Source organism: Watersipora subatra, chromosome 9 (genome assembly GCF_963576615.1).
Source record: "Watersipora subatra chromosome 9, tzWatSuba1.1, whole genome shotgun sequence".
NCBI lineage: Eukaryota > Metazoa > Bryozoa > Gymnolaemata > Cheilostomatida > Watersiporidae > Watersipora > Watersipora subatra.
In genome coordinates, this window is record NC_088716.1 from 46,441,946 (window position 1) to 46,463,128 (window position 21,183).

The 21,183-nt window shown below is 34.2% G+C and overlaps 1 protein-coding gene across 1 annotated transcript; it reads left to right on the forward strand.

Annotated features, from left to right (window-relative positions):
• The first annotated feature begins 6,105 nt into the window (after positions 1-6,105).
• Positions 6,106-20,375, forward strand: LOC137405132 (solute carrier family 2, facilitated glucose transporter member 3-like). The gene is made up of 11 exons (XM_068091357.1): positions 6,106-6,132; positions 6,712-6,813; positions 9,345-9,502; positions 9,915-10,039; positions 10,974-11,252; positions 11,912-12,099; positions 14,807-14,917; positions 15,560-15,737; positions 16,711-16,838; positions 19,024-19,206; positions 20,306-20,375. Exons 1-11 carry the CDS (start codon positions 6,106-6,108, stop codon positions 20,366-20,368), a joined length of 1,542 nt encoding a protein of 513 aa, XP_067947458.1. The 3' UTR covers positions 20,369-20,375.
• The last annotated feature ends 808 nt before the right edge of the window (positions 20,376-21,183 follow it).

Here is a 21,183-nt window from a genome sequence, read left to right on the forward strand (position 1 = left end):
AAGTTACTGGATTATTAGACTCCCTTGTACCCATACATTAGAGGGATTTGACTATAAAATACAACCGATTCCTCTTTTTAATAGTTTATTATCACAGTTTGCGATGTTGAAAGTTTTTTTGGATAAAATGTTCAATTAATTGCGTTTTACTGTCAAAAGATTAGCATTAAATTAACTGTAACTCTTTTGGTTAGTTGCAGAGTTCATCACTTTCTTGCATATTTGAACAGTGTGTTTGTGACCTTTACCAAAGTAATGTTATAGGTTAGGTGACTTTGGTCTCTGACTAGCTGAGCTATTGAATGGTGAACTAATTAGCAGCGTTCAATGCCACCCAGAGTCATCTACTAAGCGCATGATATTATCTTGGTTGTAATTGTTATTATTATAGTTGTTATTGCAGTTATTGGCTGTTACAATAAATTTGTATACGTAGTATTGTTATATAATCACACGCCATGCTAGAGCCTAACTTTCTAATGAAGGCGTACTACATCGATCCAACGTGAAATATATCCTTTGATAGTCAATATTATTTTTTATAATGAAATCAGCCAGTAGAGAGAAAAGGTTTAATAGATGACTGACAATGCTAGCTTATGTAATGTTATAGGCGTGTATTGAACTGGATCACTGGAACAATTATTGATTTTGTCTTTGGGCTCTCCCTTACAAACCATTCATTGTATATTGATATACCAAATGAGTGTTTTTATACTTGACCAATCGCTGCCTTGAGAAAGCACACACACCTACAGTATTCAGACTCTCGAATTGTCGCAGTGGCATTGCACGGAACTTTTAACCTTTTTTCCCAGTTTGTCATAGTTCGTTGCTATGCAGAGAAAAAGCTTGCTCGACCTACCGGGTGGAGTCGAGGCTGAAAGAGTTAGACAGGTAATGTCAAGGTCTATTATCTATTGCTGGTGTTATATTTATAGAAGCTACAAGTAGCTAATTATATAGGTGAGTGATCTAGGCAGTTTACTACTCGTGAGACTGATGAGAAAGGGGTAGAAAGGTAGAATTTAATTTGTTCATGTCTGGCAGCAAGCTCAACCCTCATAAGGTCTACCATATGTGGCACATTTGTATGGCATTTACTAGTGGCTGAGCTCCGTAGCCTCATGACCTCAAGTAGTGTAACAGTCTTAGGCAAGTTCAGTTAAGACATGATCAAGCATTTTTCTACTCTTAGTTGGATATACAGACTTAATTCTTGTATGATAATCTTTATAGTCAGCATAAACATGAATGATTCTCACATATCTGTTAGATTTTAAAATATACTAATGCTGTCGGCACTACAATTATTAAATTGTGAGTCTGCTAAAATTGAATTTTGTGTCTACTAATGATGCCTTTAGCGCTAACATGGTTAATATATATTAATTATTGTATATTGATCAACATGAATAATCCATGCGTACATCTCGGAACAAGTTGATCAGCCACACGCTACTTGTTAGTAACTAGCTTAGTTCATAAACTTGACAGCTTAGCAAATTTAGATGCCAAAATGCATGACCATATTAATGTTAGTTCAGTATCTGACTTTCTAACACACAGAAAGTTACTAACGCAGAAATTTCACACAGATTTTGTGAGCTTAAATACAGCATATCTTTAGAGATTCTGTAATAATCCATATTAAATAGAATTCGTAAGGAGTTAAATTAGTATTTTATTAGTTAGAGCAAATATACACAGATCATGCAAAACTTTTACGCGGTGGATGACGGCCCAATCAAAGTGAGCTCACTATTGCTATGGACAACAGCCTCACCTTCTGTTAGCTAATATTGTATAACTCTCATTGTTCGTTTAACAATCACAGGCTAGGTCACCCGGTGTCATTTGAATCGCTACTGTGTTATTGTCACGTTGAAAGGTTTTACAATAAAAGGCCTTGCATAAAAGTTGCTAGTGTAAAATTACTACGACTTACTGGAATTTCTTTTGTTTTAGCTAGTTAATTACTGGCATCGTGCCAGGTTGTTTTAGAACCATTTGCATTTGTGTTGCATGTTTGCCAATTTACAAAAAGCAAACTGTTCAACGTATCGTATCGAGCGCTCGGCTTCTTATCAATTCCAGTTGTTCATTTCTTAGTTTGGTGGTTTTATTGCTTGTTTATGCATCAGATTGTCACTTACTGATGTCTCTGAGTGTTATCAGTGAATCAGTAAATTTACTGTTCCGTATATTCACATGTTCTCATATACCTTCAGGCCAAGGTAGCTGTTTTTTTAACTTCAGAAAAACAGTAAGATATTTGATGAAGGTGTCAGTTTCCAATTACAACGGTCATCCTACACTTTTTACCTATCAATTTAAGTAAAATCACCTGATCATTGCATTTGATTATTGCTAAATTTTTTTAGTTTCCAGTGTTGCTTTCTCTGTCCCAGATTAATACTCCTCAAACTAGACTGATGTACTTAAAATTCCTCTAATTCTCTAGCATGTTCTTCATTTGTTTCCTGCAAGTCCAAGCAGGTAGTGATGAGGGTTTCATTGCTCTGAAAGTGCTATGAGCTATACCCGGTACCTCTTAGCTCTGTTGAGAGAAAAATACACCATTTTTCTCGATTGGTAGTTAGGCCTACCGGTGTTTGAAGCTTTGACCTGCATATTGGCTAGATATATTTTCTAGCACTCGATAATATTTTACCATTATTATTATGAGAAATATACTAGTGGACAATTATTTTAAACTGGAATATAACAGTACTACGGTATGAGCGTCTAGTTTTTGTGCTGATGACGGTGAATACCTTAGGAGTTGTCTTTTCTAGATAATATAATTTCTTGGTAGTTGCACATAAATTACATTTGGGCTATTTGCAATAACATTTGAAAATGTCGTACTATGAAAAAAGGTTGGCATTTCAAAGTGAGTTAACACACTGACTTGACATTTCTGAAATGGTAGAGGAAATTTAAATTTTCTTTAGTTTGTGTGCAAATGATTGAAAGAAAACCCGCAGGGCTTCAGTGAATAAGTCATGCAGCAGAAATCAGTTCAAACATACGTATATGATTCAGTGAGCATTTCGGTACATGTTAGCACAGCCTTGAAAGACTGAAGGATATTAGCTGCTACAAGTGGTTGAAGCTGTATACGATTAGCCTGTGATCATTCATGCAATATTCTGACCGCACACCGTAGTAACGTCAGCCAGTGATAACTTAATTGATTTGTATTAGCTTTACAAGGAATCAGAGTCAATCAAAATATGTAACTGTATAAAGTTTATGCTCCTGTAATTTGATTAAATCATAAAAATAGCTGCTTTCAAGATGTTAATACCCGACTTTTTGTAAGCTTATGCGATACTAAATGTTAAAACTTACAGCTTTGAAATAACGAACTGTTTTGCAGCAACCGGCTAATGAAACAGTTGGCTGGTTGATAGAAAGAGAATAAGGCTACAATAAGCAGCATGACTAAAAGGCCCAGTAATAGCCCAAGTGTTGAACAACACCATGACAGCCTCCTTTTTACGTCCGAGCTTCTGTCATCTCCAGTTTTGTAGTCGGTGTAGGCAAGAATAGTTACTATGGAAGATATTGAACCAAATATTAGCCCTGCGATATTGCAGCAACAGCAGACCAGCAGACTATACACCAGTATCGTCCATGACCATTTTCGATTAATCTTCCTCCGAAAGCCCGTGCTGTGTGATAGTTGAGTTCCTAACTTCCTAGTGCTAGTATTGGGCGCGACATTCCATATACTCTCAGGCAGCGGTATTGAGACGGGAGGCTCATCAGATTCCGTGTAAGCATCATTGATGTAAGCCTGGACATGCGGAGACACAGGAGACGAAGAGCTCCAAGTGGGACCTGGCTGCAATGTACAAAGCAATTGGGCAATTCTGTTGATTATGATCTGATACAATTTACCATTTTACACTCTTTGAAGTAAAAACACAGAATGTAAATTTTGATATTTTTGACATCTGACGAGCGCCTACACACAAATCTCAAAATGTGATGTCTCACATGAAGTTCAACTTGTCACATGCTACCTAGTTATGAGTAACTCACTCTAGTAAAAGAATCAACCAGTCCAAATGATATTATAGACTACAGCATTATATTTAGCAATATGTAATATCATAAATAATTGTTGCATATTCTTGTTTTTTCTTGATAACCTATCCTAGAGTGCAGCCAATCATCCCATTCTAGTGATCTTGTCTAAAAGATAAAAAGGGCGAGGTAGATGACCTCCTAGCGTTTCACTCTCTATCAACTGTAAGACATTCCATGAGCTTACTTAGTAATTAGTTTAATAGTTTTCCTGCTCTATAATTCCTTGTTGAAATGATTCATGCGCGGATGCTTGTCTGTATGTTACGTATGCAGAAGCCCAGGATTGTAAGTAGGAGAACAGGATGACTTCCAAGTACAAACACTACACTAGTCTTAGAGAAGCATGGTATTTATTAAAGCCTCAGCCAATCTTATTATTCCTCTAGCGATTTATTTCTCTACAAAAGTATTCATGATGATGCTATTCATCCATTTTGTTATTCGAGCAGAGACTCAACAGCCATTCATTTGCGAAAGATTTTAGCAGATTTTTAAAAAGTTTTTAAAACCTGTGATTAGATCACTTTTGAAGAAAGCTTTTATTTTATTCTAATCACTTTTTGAAGAAAGTTTTGTTCTATGAAAATCAGGTGGTATTCTATGGAGAGTTAACTCTATGGTTAACACTTTGATTAGTCAAGATTAGCAAACTAGTAAAAATAGCAGCTAATGGAAGACATTTTGTTGCATTCTACTATGGTATCCAGCAATATAAGAATTACTAAATAACTTTTGTACAATTTTGTCTTTTTTATGAGATTCATCAAAAAGTGGTGTCATTGTATTATTATAATTTTGTTTCAAAGATTCAACAAGGACCAACTTCTTTGCAGAAGTGATTCAGTTTTTTTAAAATTTTGTTTGCAACTGATGGAAAGCATATTCTATTTATCTATTTCTGTACTAAAGTGTTGGGCTCACTCAACTAGGCTATGTAACACGTACACTCAACTAGGCTATGTAACACGTACACTCAACTAGGATATGTAGCATGTACACTCAACTAGGCTATGTAACACTTACACTCAACTAGGCCATGTAACACTTACACTCAACTAGGCTATGTAAAACTTACACGCTCTACTAGGCTATGTGACACGTACACTCAACTAGGCTATGTAACACATACACTCAACTAGGATATGTAGCACTTACTTCCTGGCTAGTACTTCTCGGAGACATTGGGTTTCGAATTATGATGGGAACAAGTTGGTTCTCTGTTGACGGAGGATACTCAAACACTCCCTTGCTTTCTCTTCTATCACTAAAAGCTGGTGGTGATAAAAATACTTCATTGTTGTCTTTTGAAGTTGAGTCCATCTTTCTAAGCTCACTCAGTGTTTCATCTTCGTCTAATTGCTGAAAGAGACAGCTCAAAGAGTTATCCACTGGTGAATTTTGTTTATCTGGATGGCTAAGTTGAAACAGTTTCATATTTTGTGACATATTTACAAATAGCCAGTGTAGTAAGAATAACAACCATATATTATTGCTGCTGTAACTATATAGTAATATTATGTTGTGCTAAACAGAAATGTAACAACTGTATGGTAATAAACAGTTGTATCAAGTCAGTTCTTATGAAAACTTAACAATTCTGTATAACAGCACAGTACACTTGCATTTAGCGTGCTCCTGATCGCAACCAAAAAATAGTGTGGTTTTGTTAAAAGAACAATAACAATTGTTACTATTTAACAAGAATAGTAACAATATATTCTGATAACCCTGCAATGTTGTACTTAAAAAACAAATTGGAGAATTAAAAATAATGAAACAATAGATAGAAATAGTAATCAAGAACTGTATGAGAAATAGGGACCTGGAGGTGCATGGGAACAGGTGAAGAGAGGAATGCGGAAGCTGAGATGAGGTAGAATGAGAAGTTTACACTTGAAGAAGTAAAACGATAAGTTATTGGAATAAACTAAAAGTACTAACCTTGCTTTGGTGAACAGTGATCGGCTCTACATTAACACGACACGGATGGAAATAGGGACCAATATGGACCAAACTTTGAATAACGCGGCTGTAACTGTAACATACAGCTATCTTACCAATAGTCTCTATCAGTACGCTAGCATTCAGTCTTCCAAAGACACTTTTAGTTTTGAATCATGCATGCTATTGAGTAAGTCATTTACCCCGACTCTACCTCAGCGCTTGACTAGTTTCCTTGGCTAGTCACACGCTCCGCTTTGTCTAGCTAAGTTCTACAACCTTGTCGTGTTCGATAAATCTTTAGAATGCTTCTCTCACAGTTACATGCTGTGTTAGTGAACTCATGCAAACAATAACCACTTTGGAGGATGTTTAACTACTGGGAAACCTTTCTGAGTGCAGCTTCCTCTCTTAATGTTGAGTGTCAAGAAATAACGCAAATAGTATATGTATAGCTGACTTAATTTTTGAATTTAAATATTCTTCTCAATTTTAAATTCACTGACTTTTGTAGTCATAATAGTAATTGATTATTTTGATAAGATTTATTTATGAATAAATATTGCGGAAGAGGGAATTAATTTTTGTTTGAATCATTTGATTTTAAACAGATCCTGATTATGTGTGAAACTAACTGAGTATTATTTTAGTAGTTTCTTTGCATTTTAGGGAAGGCTAACTGTTCCTCTCGCTATCACAGCATTCTTTGCAGCATTAGGTAACTCTTTCACTCATGGATACAACACAGGAGTCCTCAATTCTCCCTCTAAGGTAAGGTAACTTTCGTTTTTGAATATGAACTTGATAGGCAGTTTGTGTGATTAGAAAAGGTCCTTATTAAGTTTATATATCAGATTTCCACTTTATCGACAAGCAGGTGGTGTATATTTAATATTAGATTTTCAGACTGTTGTTAGCAAAGTTTGTACTTAGTTACAAGTAAACAGCAGGCTAAACTCTTCACTATAATAAGAGTTGTGTCCCTACATCTGCCTCAAGCCATACCGAGAGATTAGAAAAAAGATTGCTTGCAAGGGAATTTGAACTCATGACTTGTGGCTTAGTAGACCAACACCCGACCACCTGCACCGATTGACTGCCTTGCTGAATTTATGAATAATTGTGCAGTTACTTATTACACCTGATGATATCTCACGGCGCACTAGACTGCCAGAGTACTAGTATCAACAACATTTAGACAAACCTATCAAACTACTAATACCCATGGTTTGCTAGTCATGGCCATGATCACTGTAATGCGATGCCTCAAGATGTTTTTTGTTATATTATAAGACACCGCTAAATGTGAGTCATGGCAGATGCGTAACATAGAATGTAAGAGTCAGCAGCGGTACAGAGCTTAGTTACAACGCAGAGATTGCTCATGATAGATGTGTTACAACTTTAGTGAAATCTAAAATGAGGATACATAGGCGTGCACAACTATTACCTGCGGCTGTAAACAGGTCTGTGTGGAAAAAGGGCATGTCTAGACAACACATGGCAGACTGCTTAATATGGTATAGATATATAGCTAATATGATTTATGATTATGGTATGGAATAATTTGGAAAACATTTTTGTTTGAAATGAAATTATGGCCAATAAAATAATATATAATTATGTATAATTAAATGAAAGAGAACAATGCTATTTAAAACTTTTTATTACTAAATAGTTTTATGCCTGTTGGCACTCTGTTATTTCAATGGTTTTAAATACCAGAGTGTTCCCTTTCATTTAATTGAGATATTTTAGCTCTCAAGTTGGTTCAATTTTATGAGCACTCATTGTAAGTACATTGACATTTTTACACTATATATATTCTATAAAAGGTATATATGTATATAAATTTCAAAGTTTGTGTGTCGTCGCTATGATTCTATCTGTCCAGCTATAGCTATTAAAATGTTGGAATGAAAAGCTTATGTCTTGCTGGATTTGAACTCACGAAGATTGCCCATTGCAAGTCTCTGAACTCGCATCTAACCACAAGGCTACAAAGTTCTTTCAAGTCTATAGCTGTTACTATAGACCGTATACGCTTCTCCCGATTTCACAGGCTAAATGACGTATTAATTAATACATTGCACCCACGGGTTATGATGCCCCTGTTATAAGGTTCTTTTTGTCTAACTCTATGAAACACGATGCTTTTCGTCCTAGCCATACAAGGGCAAATTTGTTTTCCCGCCATACGATATCAACAAAAATTTCTCTCGAAATTAAAATTTGGCGATTGTTGTGCTGATTATATACGTTATTAAGAGATATACGTTGCTCACCATCTCAATTAAGCGTTATCCGTTCTGGTAAAAATGGATTCGCAAACAAACAAGTGATAAAATTTTAGTTCAAAGTTTGATGTTTACTAAAATACATCGTAAAACTTCCTTTAAGTATGTGTTTAGTAAGCTAAATTTTTTTAAGGTTGTTTCAGCATTCATGTTACACATCTGTCTCGAAGGTACGAACTCCCCACGATACGTACTGCAGGTAGTACATTGTAATGTTACATTTTCTTGCAGATCATAACCACAAAATGCACTAAAGTTATTGTAATTATAGTTAACATATTGTTTTGCTATTTTTGATGATGATGGTTTTGATTATTTTTACCAGGTGTTTGCATTAGATAATTACTATGGGTTTCTATACCACTCTACGATATTTTCGCCTTCTGATGCCAACACTGAAACGAACTAAAATCATATAATTGGATACCTAATAATTTTTCATTGTAATCGTAGCAAAACAGATTATATTTAGCCATTACTTGCTAATGATTTCACATTTACATTTAAACACCTTTACAGCTTTATTTTTTCTCTTAATTGATTTCACCAAAACACTTATTTTATGAGATGAAATTTAAAAGTTAGAATGGTAAATGTTGTAGCTATATTAAATAAAAATAAATTTTTGTTCAAAGACTTTTTTATTACCCGAACAACGTTGTGCATTCATCTAGCATATATAATATATATGTACATATATATTATATATATATAATATATGTACATATATGTTATATATATAATATATATGTAAATATATATTATATATATGTACATATATATTATATATATAATATATTATATATATTATATACATAATATATATGTACATATATATTATGTATTATATATATAATATATATTGACTTTGAATAGTTACAAACAATGCTTCATTAGGTTAAACTTAAACCCTGACACAAAGTAACCTACCGGATGAAGTGGTAAGTATTACAATTACATATGGTGATAGCAAGGCTGCAGTTAGTGTTTTTGACGTTCTTGTAGCACATTCGCACATTTCTAAATGAATCAGTTACGGCTCACTACAGCGAGCCGAGCGAAGAACTCATCAAGTTCCTTTGGTCTCTCACTGTTTCCATCTACTTAGTGGGAGGATGTGCAGGCGCTTTCTCTGCTGGCTTTCTCGCTGACAGGTTTGGAAGGCAAGTTTTAGCGAGTATTTGATTAAGCTAGTCATACATCTCTGACTGACATAAAAATGGTCAACAGTGAGTAGTATTTTACATAACGAATATTATAATAAGCATGTGTAACACCATATTATTATAATTCGTTGTTAACTTGAGTGGCAGTGTGGCAGATGTGAGCAGCTTACTGTAGTAGTTCCCATTGCAAATAGCTTGTTTTAAGTTGGAGTTGTGCTAGCATGGGACACACATTTTTGAAGTATATATTCATCGCATGTTTTGTAACCTGCCGGAGTTGTCACAGCATGCCTAATGTTTGATAATATACGTGTATTACCATGACGTAAAATGAAACCAACACATTTAGGAGTTATTATATCATGTACATTAAAAGCATTGTTACTAACTTTTAATTTGTAACTTATAGGAAAAAGGCCATCATACTAATGGTCATCCCAGGCCTGATTGGTGATGCTCTATTCGGGTTTTGTCAGTTTGCAAATTCCTTGGAAATGCTCATCATTGGCCGATTGATAGTTGGCTTCAGCTGTGGTAAGTGCTCTTAGCTAGTTGGTTTTAAATCATTAACTGGGGGTTATTATACTATATTTTAAAATATACTGAGCCAAAATTATTAAATTGCGAGTCAGCAAAAATTGAATTTTGTGTTAGATAATAATTAATAGTAAGATAATAGTTAATAGTTAAATGTTAGATAGTTAATATATATTAATTATTGTATATTGATCAGCATGAATAATCCATACGTACATCTCAGAACAAGATGGTCAGCCACACTCTATTTGTTAGTAACTAGCTAAACTCATAAATTGACAGCTTAGCAAATTTAAATACTAAAATGCATGACCATGTTAATATTAGTTCAGTATCTGACTTTCTAACACACAGGAAGTTACTAAGTAATATCATAAAGTGTCTGGTCTATTAGCAAGCAACTAGAGGCTAAAATATCATTAAATACATCTTTAAACATCTCAGTTTACACGGGTTGGTATTTTATAATGTTTCATATCTTTTCACTCACAGTCTAATTTAAAGTGTTAAACACTTCAGTTTGTGAGTTCCTCTATGTTTATATGAAAAGTTTTCATTTTAAACATACTTTTGAGGTCTCCTCTACACATAAAGTTACTTCCTGGTTACATGCGATGTCACTTCTTTCTAACTTTAGGGGTCAGCTTAATGCAATCTTTTAAATAAACTAAGTTTGAGGAAGTTAAGACAGTGCGGACTGTAGTTATTGATAGAAGACGAGTCTTGTAATTTTAACAATGATCTTTACGAGAAGTAGATGAACAGGCATCTAATTTTACCATCACATCACTGAGTAATACATTGGCTCCAACAGCTTATGCTTCTCTTGAACCAGAATCTGTCAACAAGTTTTTAGGCACATTCTCACATGCTCCGTATTGCTGTTTGCACACACACACACACACCTGCTTTGTTTGAATATCTCTTGCAGGTGCTGGCTCAGGTCTCGTGCCGATGTACCTCACTGAAATTGCTCCAGTCAATATTCGTGGTGCTATGGGGGTGCTACATCAGCTCGCCCTCACCATTGGCATACTAGTTTCTCAGCTTCTCGGTCTACGAGAATTGCTTGGCAGTGAAACCTTGTGGCCCATTTTGCTTGCTTCCAGTGCGGTTCCATTTATTGCCTGTGCTATAGCGCTACCATTTTATCCAGACAGTCCAAGGTGGCTTCTTGTGACCAAAAGAGATGAACAAGCTGCGAAGGAAGGTAACCTGCTCATTTGCTAATATATTTGGGGTATATAAGTTGACAAAGCCACGACCTTCGAATTTACTGGGAGATTATTATAATAGTATTCTTATTAAGGAAAATGAAACGTGAGGAAAGCTTAAGACGTTACATAACAAGCACCTGCTAATAACTCTTTTATACAAAATAGAACACACTGAGAGCAAGCCCTTTAAAACTCAGAGAAATAGTCTATTTTTGAACATTTGTGGAATTGTCTTCACCACTCGCTTGCTCTGCTGTTTTCAAACATCTGCGATTTAATACTAGTATTCTGTTTGCGAAAATACTCTTCAGAGAAAAATATGTGAACATGTAAAGCATGATTCTGTCTGAAGAAGGTGAAATTCATTTGTTATGCCAATTAACATTAAAGGATACTTTTAATTTGCTATCATAATTACTGCCTACTGCATTATCTTTGCTTTTGCCCTGATGTGTAACAAGCATCCGCTAGTCAATATCAATAGTTAGACTTGACAACATGTTGTGACACTCAACTCAAATATAAGTTTTTATGACTTTTTATTGCTTGCATTTTTTCTAAAAAAACTGTTTCTTTACGACGTCTGATGTTGTTTTCTAATTATTGTTCCATGAAAAAAATTGCATGTTTTAAGCTCTACCTGTTTTGACAGCTCTGCAGAGATTTAGAGGTGAGTTTGATGTGGAAGAAGATCTGAGAGAGATGCGGCGAGAGATACACGAGCAAGAGCAAGAACCAGCTTGGACGATGAAAAAACTGTTTGGCAGCCGGGTGTACCAAATTCCTCTCATGCTTGTCTCTGTACTCGCTGTAATTCAGCAGCTCTCTGGTATCAACATGGTAAGATCTTGCCTTCATATTCACACTTGCCAGTATCATGCACTGTGAGAGATCATCATGAGTAATCAGTACAGTCATACCTCTACATACGAGTGCCCCAACATGCGAAAAACTCGAGATACGAGCTGGCTTTCTAGCAAGTTTCTCCCTTGAGATACTGGTAATCTTTGAGACACGAGCATACAAGCCTTTTCTTGATGGCCACTGCGCTATATGGCCAAGTATGCAAAAGGTCACTTTTGACAACAGCATCGCTTGGTCTTTTCCTCAAATCATTTTGAAAAAAAGTTTTAAAAGGTTGCTTAAAGGTTATAGTGAACTCGGGCTGAAAGCACTTTACCGGAAACAAATACTAAAAAGTAGGATGATAAAATTAAAGTAAGTTTATTAAAAGATTAAAACTTTGTTTCAAGTTCGGTTTAGTAAGTTAAATTCATCTAAGTAAAATTCAAAGTTTCTGTCACGTAGGGTCCCAAAAGTTTAGTGTACCAAACACATGGCTGTCAAGTCTCTCTCATACCACTGTTATCCACAACATCTGCCTCCAAGGTGAAAACTCCAATCAGAACTTTACCTGGTGATGTTATATTTTATTGCAGAACATAACAACTAAATAGGTATTTGTTACTTTGTTAGTGTTGGTACTGAATTACAACAATAAAAACAGTTTTAAGTGGTTTTTTATAGTATGAAAACTGATTAATTTGTACTTAGTTATTTTATATAAGAAATAGTGCTTTGAGACACGAGTAAATTGACTTAAGAGCTCAGTCCCAGAGCGCATTAAGCTTGTATATCGAGGTATGACTATATATGGGGAATTATACAATAGAGTGGAAAGGTGTTTTAGAGGTGTAGTGATGGCGTGTTTGCTTTGAAATCTAACACACCGGGTTTGGTTCCCATGCGAGGCAATCGTTTTCTCGTAATGTTATTACTGTGGATTCGGACAAATACACGGATGAACAGACACAGATCTTATTATAGTAAAGATCAGTTGACTTTCTAGAATCAGCAAAGTAAGACCTAATTCTCACTGTCTTGAAACAACTTAGATGCTTTTCTATCCGCTTACTTGATATAAAAATTGATACTGATTAATAATATTGATTATATATTTGATACTGATTAATAATATTGATTATATAATTGATACTGATTAATAATATTGATTATATAATTGATACTGATTAATAGTATTGATTATATAATTGATAACAATCTATACTATAATAAGAGCAGTGTTCATCTGTCCGAAGCCACTCCAAGAGTGCTAGGAATGAACTTGCCTCACGCTGAAATTTAACTCGCGTACTCCGATGTACTGTCCGGCGCCCTAACCATAACACCGCTAAATTACCCATCGCATCTCTCCATAAACGAAAGGAAACAATTATCTGCATGCGTTTAGCCAATAAAAGATATGTTTACAACTCATCCCAAGCGTAGTTTCGCTGTGTAAAAACTTCAATTTTTTTTATCACAATTTATTGTTCATCGATCACCGGTCATGATAGACGAATAAAAGCTCCGAGTTTTTAACAATTTTAGATCCATGGACTTGAGTGATTTTTATTGAACAATAGTATTATGGAGAGTTATTACTCATATTTTATCAGTAATAATATTGACGTAAACTGTAATAATATTGATAAATCATTCGACTCGGACATGCTCACGGGTCTTTTCGAAAATAGCTAAAAAAGTGTTCATTCTCCTTTTGCAATGCATTTGAGGTATTTTTCGTAAAATTTTATGATAACTAATTTGATATTGAAATATTTTTTATAGACTGTGTAGTTCAAAATTTATGACAATTTATGTCAAATATTAGGTTTTACAGAATATGTAATTATGTCCTGTTAAAGAAATTAATTTGTTAACGAAAGAGTTAATTATGGACAAACTGGTTACTCATGACAGTCTCTCACGGTGCACTGGACTGCCAAGCTCAATAGCAGTAATAATACCTATTGAAAAATAAAAATGTAACAGACATGAGTTGGTGGTGTTAGTACAAGTCATCATCAAATACTCCATTTATATGGTACAGTTAACACGCAGTGTTTAGTGACTGACATCTGTTCACAGTTTTTCACACACAATTACATAGATATATACCTATAACTCCATCACACTGCAAGCAAAGTGTCAAACATAATGTTGAAAAAGTCAAATTGTTTGTTTTAGTTTCATCAGCACGATAGCAAAAGCTTGTGGTAGCATAATTAGAAAATAAGTGCTAACAGAGTGCATGTACATCAGGAGTCTCAACTGATATTAGATATCTGATGGCTCTGATATCTAATTTATTTGTTTGTGCAATAGTTTGAAGCAACGCAAACATCAAAAGTTTGCTTTAAAGGAACTGACTGTTAAATAATAAATGTAATAGAAAATATAGTAAAATGTAAAAATATGACCATAATTTAAGTAAGCAAAATGACCTTTAGTAGTTCGGGTCAGTGCTGTTGTTAGCTGTCAACTACTTAAATAGCTTATTGTACGGTTGCCATGGAAATGAAAATTCAGTAGCTAAAGATACTTTATCTGAATCATTGCTACAACTTGATGCCCACATTCTTACGAGTTAAATATACCACCAATATTTAAAAAATACTATGAAAATCGAAGTTATCTGCTCTTGACAAGCGTTGCAAAAGCAATTTTGAATGTTTCACTGTTGCATCTGTTGTATCCTTGGCAGGTTTTTTACTACTCAGATGAAGTGTTTCTGGCGGCACGATTGCCTGCTGACTACACCCAGTATGCAAACCTTGGCATGGGCACAATCAATGTTATTATGACTATCATTTCAGTAAGTTAGTCTTACGTTTGTTGATCATTTACGTGTACAACAGAACACTTTGTTGTTATTTATACACATTGGCTGTATTGGACATACTGAGACATTTTTGTCGTAGCTGTATCTTTGCTTTATTCCTTTTTTATAAATGAAAGAAAAAATATCCTCTTTGCTATTAAACATCATTATTACTACCATGCATCTAAAAACACTAGTTGATGTAATGGAGTGTGTAGAAACTCTTGAATTTACCCGTGTATAAAAATGTAGAGAAGACAATCCTTAAAGCTAGCACATTTTTGTAACTGCTGATCATGAGCTGGCTAATTTATTAACAAATATTTTTTTATAATAGTCATTAATATAGCGTGTAATATTAGAAATAGAAATATTATGAGTGTTATTAGCATTATGAGTAGTTTGAGTTCAGCTTATTACCAAACTAAAATATGGCTCACATTAGCCTAGTTCAACAAAGTCATGACATGTAGTGTTACATTTATCCTGTGTCATCAGAAGAAGTAGCCAATGGAGCGTATGTCTGACAATTCTATGATCTAAGGAGTAATCCTGATAGTAAGCTGATTGAAAATGGATGAACTGTGGTACTCAAGTACTGAAGATGAAACTTTAAACATGCTTAATAAAATACAGGTTGTGTTGGTTGAGAAGGCAGGGAGACGTCCCCTACTTCTTGGAGGAATGATTGCTATGGTTATAGCATTAGTTGCTATGACATTAGCCTTAGCTTTCCAAGACAAGGCTAGTTGGCTGGCCTACGTCAGCATCCTCACTATGGTTGTGTTTGTGATTGGATTTGCTATAGGATTGGGTGAGTAAAGCTAATAGTTCAGCTAGTCCTTAATATATTTGATATTTATTGTGTGTAAAATCCAGCAACCCATTATAAAAAAATTAATTACAGTACTCATATTTTTGGACCATGGCTTCATGAATAAAATTAATATGTTATGTGAGCAGACGACTCTCAATTAGTTTGAATTAGGAGCTGCTACTCACTTGTTGGTACTGCCGGCTATACTCATTTCTATGTAGTGCATTATGTAGTAGATTATTCTTATTATCATTCTCATTATTTATATTATTGTAATTTGTATTATTTTTGTTATTGTCATTATTACTCTTTTTAGTATACTTATTATTGTACTTCGTATTATTCATGTTATTATTCTCATTACTGTTTTTGTTATCTTTCAGGTGATTAGCATTTTTATTTTGACTCTGTTCAAATTATAATGCTTCTTAAATAAATTGCAAACTATAAGTATCAAAGGGAGTGAATAGTTTAACAAGAACCAATAGCAGTGTGTAATTCAATGAATTTTTCACAGCAAATACTATAAATTATTAAAGATGTCCTGGTTTATCAGAATATTGCTGCAATATTACAGTTATAGTGAAAAACCTTTCTTTGTTTTTATGCAGGGGAAGACCCTTATTGAGGAATCGGTTTGATAGCAGGAGTTTTCCATATTCCAGTAATAAGCCATGCACAGAAAAAGCGGAACGAGTTTTTGTACATTATTCTCACTTTTGATATAAAAATTGAACCTGAATCTGTCACTGCATGTTGGGAGCAAACAACCAAAAACAAATCTCCCTCAATTTGTTGCTGAGAAAAGTTTATATACACAGTTTGCACCGTTCTAAGAACTTTATTAACATAACAGGCTTATATTTTTTATTTAAATTTGAATGAAACTTTTTAGATGTTTCAATTTTCACAGGTCTGTTTCAGTCAAGTTTAACGCTAACTCATGCATGCTATTTGATTTTAATTTTAGGTTCAATTCCTCAATTTATTGGAGCTGAGCTGTTTAAACAAGGCCCACGTCCCGCTGCTATGTCTTTCGCTGGACTAATGAATTGGTTGGCTAACTTTACTGTTGGCATCAGCTTTCCCTTTATTCAGGTTAGCGTGCAAACATTTAACTCTTTAGGTGCCAATTTTGCATTTCTGCACAAACGCTTCCATGACCTGAGTGCCAATTTTGCATTTCTGCAAATCTGCAATTGTTCAGAATCAATGAAACTTAATGGTCTTGTATAATTTGTATATAACATATAATGAGCATAATATGTTTACCAAATATCTACAAACCTTATACATGTATATTCACAGTAGAAATATATTTAGACTGCCTATGAAGCAGTTTTATACAGTTAGGATGAGTATTTAACTAATAGTGGTAAAAGAAATGGATAACAGCAAAATAGCACCCAATTAATCGCGATGTTGCAAATGCTTTTGAATATTTTTCAATTCTTTCAAAACTCTGTGACAGCCTAACTTAACTTGAGTTTCAACACAGTATAAACCTTTATACATCTATGAAATATTAAAAGGAAACTCCATATTGGTTAATAATTGCTTTACATACCAATAGAAAAAGACGATGTTTTGCAAAAGACAGTAATCATTTCTATAAAAAGACTTATGCTTTTTTATAGTATTTTATGTTTAACGTTGTCACAATGTATTTTAGTTTAAATTCAAAACCTTCCTTTGTTGGAGCACTTATTGTCTTTATTTTTAGGAAGTTTCTGCTATCGATAATCATATTTTGACTTAAACAAATTTACTTGTTAGTCGGTCTTTAAATTTTTTTCGAGTTTATTTATGGTTCGTATTGTGTGTATATTGCATTATATAACTCTAGATTAATTTATTCTAGCTTGTCCAAACTGCTTTAAATGTTATCTTAATACTTCTATCAGGAAAGTAAAACAGCTAGCATATATGAAATGTGAACTAGAGCCCAGAGAGTTGTATTTTTATTTCAAAAAATAAGCTTTTTGTATTCGACATCATCTGGTTTGCTATAAGATTACCCAAGGCAGGTACTATTGGTCATATTCTGTTGTTTACAGGGCTCTAATGATTGATCGTTAATTTGGGCTAGATAGACCAAGTAATAACAGGACAAGAGCCAAAGCAAAATGCCATGTTTTACCAGGAAGAAAATGCGGCACTGTAGCATTTGGTGCAACGAATAATGCGGCAGTCAAATGGTTGAAACTTCTTTTTTATCTTCAGAGTAAATTCTTGTCTATAGAAGCTGTTCTAACTACAGTATACTCATAAGAAACAACCCGTCAATACCATGTTATGCAGCAGTAGTTTCATCAAATTTCATGCCATTTGCAGCGTTTGTACTCTTGTAATACCCTTACAGTGAATTCATATGTTTATGGTAGACATTTAATTCATGTTAGTACATGCACTACGTCTGAAATTAGCACATTTTAACTTATCAAGCAAAATAATTTGTGGGCAAATTCACACGAAAGAAAAAAAAGTAGTCAAAAATCTTTGTGTTGTATTTGATCAAGCAAACTGATCAGTCTCATGAGTCATGACAGAATTTTGATAACGCTGCCCATACGCCTTTAGAAAACATGTAAGCGTTGTTCTTCCACTCTTTTAAATTGGGACTTAAAACAGATTGATGTAAGAAAATTTAAAAGATGCTTTGCTTCTTCAAACTGAGGAAAAAAGCTCAGAAATGAGAGAGTTGTTTGCTTGCAAACCATACTTTGCTTGTTGCAATATCCAAACTTTGGAGGAATTAAGTAGCAAGTAGTTTACTTGTTAAAAGGTGAAGCCAGGTAAAAAAGAAAAACTTTGTTTAAGGTTCTATAAGAACCCCTGACTAATTTCATCGTATTTAACAATATAGAAGTCCAACCAGATATGTTTGAAGTCCAACCTTTTAAGCCTAACAAACTAACAATGAGTGCCCAAAGTCACCCAACTAACAGATTAGCGTGATACAGAGAAAAATAAGCTAGCAAAGAGATTTAACAAATAATCTAGAGCGATTCTGAATCATCCGCAACTGTAATCTAATTGTGAACTCTGATCTAATGTACTGTGAATTCTGGGTGCATATTCATGACTTGAGACACATACAGGCACAGGAGGCAATAACTCAGACTTGTCCTACAATAGATTTTTTTCATATCAAATGAAACTAGCCCTAGCAGTAAAAATTCGCTACCAACTACTAAGAGTCTGGTATGTCTGTTAAATTTCTTTTAAAATACAAATTATTGTTGTATAAGGTCTAATTGTTAACTACATCTGTAAATTTTAGCATGCCATCAAAGAGTTCTGCATGCTGTTCTTCATTGGGTTCCTCATAATTTTTGGAGTGGTTATTTGGAAGTACTTACCAGAGACAAAGAACAAGACTTTCGCAGAGATCTATGGCATATTCAAAAAGAACTATGGAGTTTCTGACACGGATGAGAATGCGAATGAAGATGGACAACTTATGGTATGATATGTGAATTGCGATCAAGAGATTTCTAATAATTGTTCAATTAAAAATAAATAAAGTCATATGCGTTTATGTATATATAAAATTGTTTTCTCTCCATGGTTTGATCAAATGGGTGGTAACGTCTACTCAAGCTTGGGTCTCCTACCAGGGACCTGGGAGGTTGAGTACTCACCTCAAGATCTTAGCGATCCCAATAGCGTGCTTTTCTGCAGCTGACTGTTGATTGTTGCTGGTATTTGGGTCACATTTGATATGCAGGTGTTATGGCACCCCACGGTCTAATTACTACTGGAATTACAGTTGTTTTTATACGCCAGCACTTTTCAATCTCCTCTCTGAGTGTGAGATATTTCTCCATTTTTTCATTTTCTTTGCTGGCTGTGCTGTAGTCATTGGGTACTGCTACATCGGTTATAGTAGCACTCTTGCTCTTCTTGTAGACCACTACATATGTGTGTATATACAGTATATACAGTATATACAGTATATACAGTATATACAGTATATACAGTATATATATATACTGTATATACACACATATGTAGTGGTCTACAAGAAGAGCATATATATATATATATATATATATATATATATACAGCATATATATACAGTATATATATACAGTATATATATACAGTATATATATACAGTATATATATACAGTATATATATATACAGTATATATATACAGTAGGCCTATATATATACAGTATATATATACATTATATATATACAGTATATATATAGTATATATACAGACAGTATATATATACAGAATATATATACAGTATATATATACAGTATATATATATATAGTGCAAGTTTTGTGACACCATGGCTTGGGTTTGTCTCACACTTTGTTAGGTGACTGTTTGTAAATCAAATAGTTACGAAACCAGCTTGTACCACCAGCATGGAAAATAACATGTTGAGCTACATGTACATATAGTTTATCCTGTGTAGCGTGTTACAGTAAATAACACTAAAGCTCTCCCAATGGAAATGCATTTATATAAACTACTAAGCTAGTTTCATGTTATCTATCAGCCTTTTCATCTAGTAAAATGACTTTATTAGAATGTTTGACTTGTAGACACCTATGGGCAATGGAGGCCATACTACTTATCCCGAAAGTGTCAAACCTTTGGTGGGTTAGGCAAGATCTAGTTCTTCTATCTTCTACGGTACGGGCCTCATAAAAACATTCTGTGATTTAGTTAAATACTAAGGCTAGCATATACTGCTCATAGCATCATAATCTATCTGAATGATTATAGGGAAATTCCCAACCAGTTAACAGAAATTTAATCAACTATCATGGTATTCTATGACAGTGAGTTGTTTGCTCTTGTTCTATTGATAGCTATAACGAAAGATATGACAATACCTAATTCGTGCTTTCCATTCAACAATGTATGATTGCTCCTGAGATATTTGTTACTTGTTCACTTGACTTTGACTTTAATTAACTTAGGAGTGTTTTTTGAGTCTCCGGTGAGCTTCTAGTGACTCGTCATCATATCCTATCCATGTAAGATCTACTTTCTCTATGCGAGTACCTTGTTGTTAGAGACTGCTTTCTTAACCACTTCTCAAGTTTGATCAATAAGCAATTATATACACACACACACACACATTAAAAATGAATTAAATCCCAAATAAAGCAGAACATACGGCATGTGTCATTTTAATGGAGACTGCGTGTTTTGCATTAGGGGAAAGAACTAGGACACTACTAGCTAAATACTCTTTCTCCGTTGTGCTCTTTTACATGCTTTTTGATCCCGCCAATGACCTTTAGTTAATAGTCATTTATATATTTATTTAGATATTATATTCATTTATAGATTTAGATTTGACCTACTTGGTATGTCTGTCTTTCATAGAGAAAAGACTTCTAACCAACTGTTCTCGGAACAAGCAGGCTTCCCGAGCTCTCTAGAGCTGTAAGAGAAATATTCTCCATCTCTA

Coding starts and splice junctions, on each gene's coding strand:
- LOC137405132 (XM_068091357.1), top strand. CDS start 6,106: ATGGACCAAACTTTGAATAACGCGGCT. Junction 6,133..6,711: donor AAACTTTGAATAACGCGGCT/GTAACTGTAACA, acceptor TTTGCATTTTAG/GGAAGGCTAACTGTTCCTCT. Junction 15,738..16,710: donor TGGATTTGCTATAGGATTGG/GTGAGTAAAGCT, acceptor TTTTAATTTTAG/GTTCAATTCCTCAATTTATT.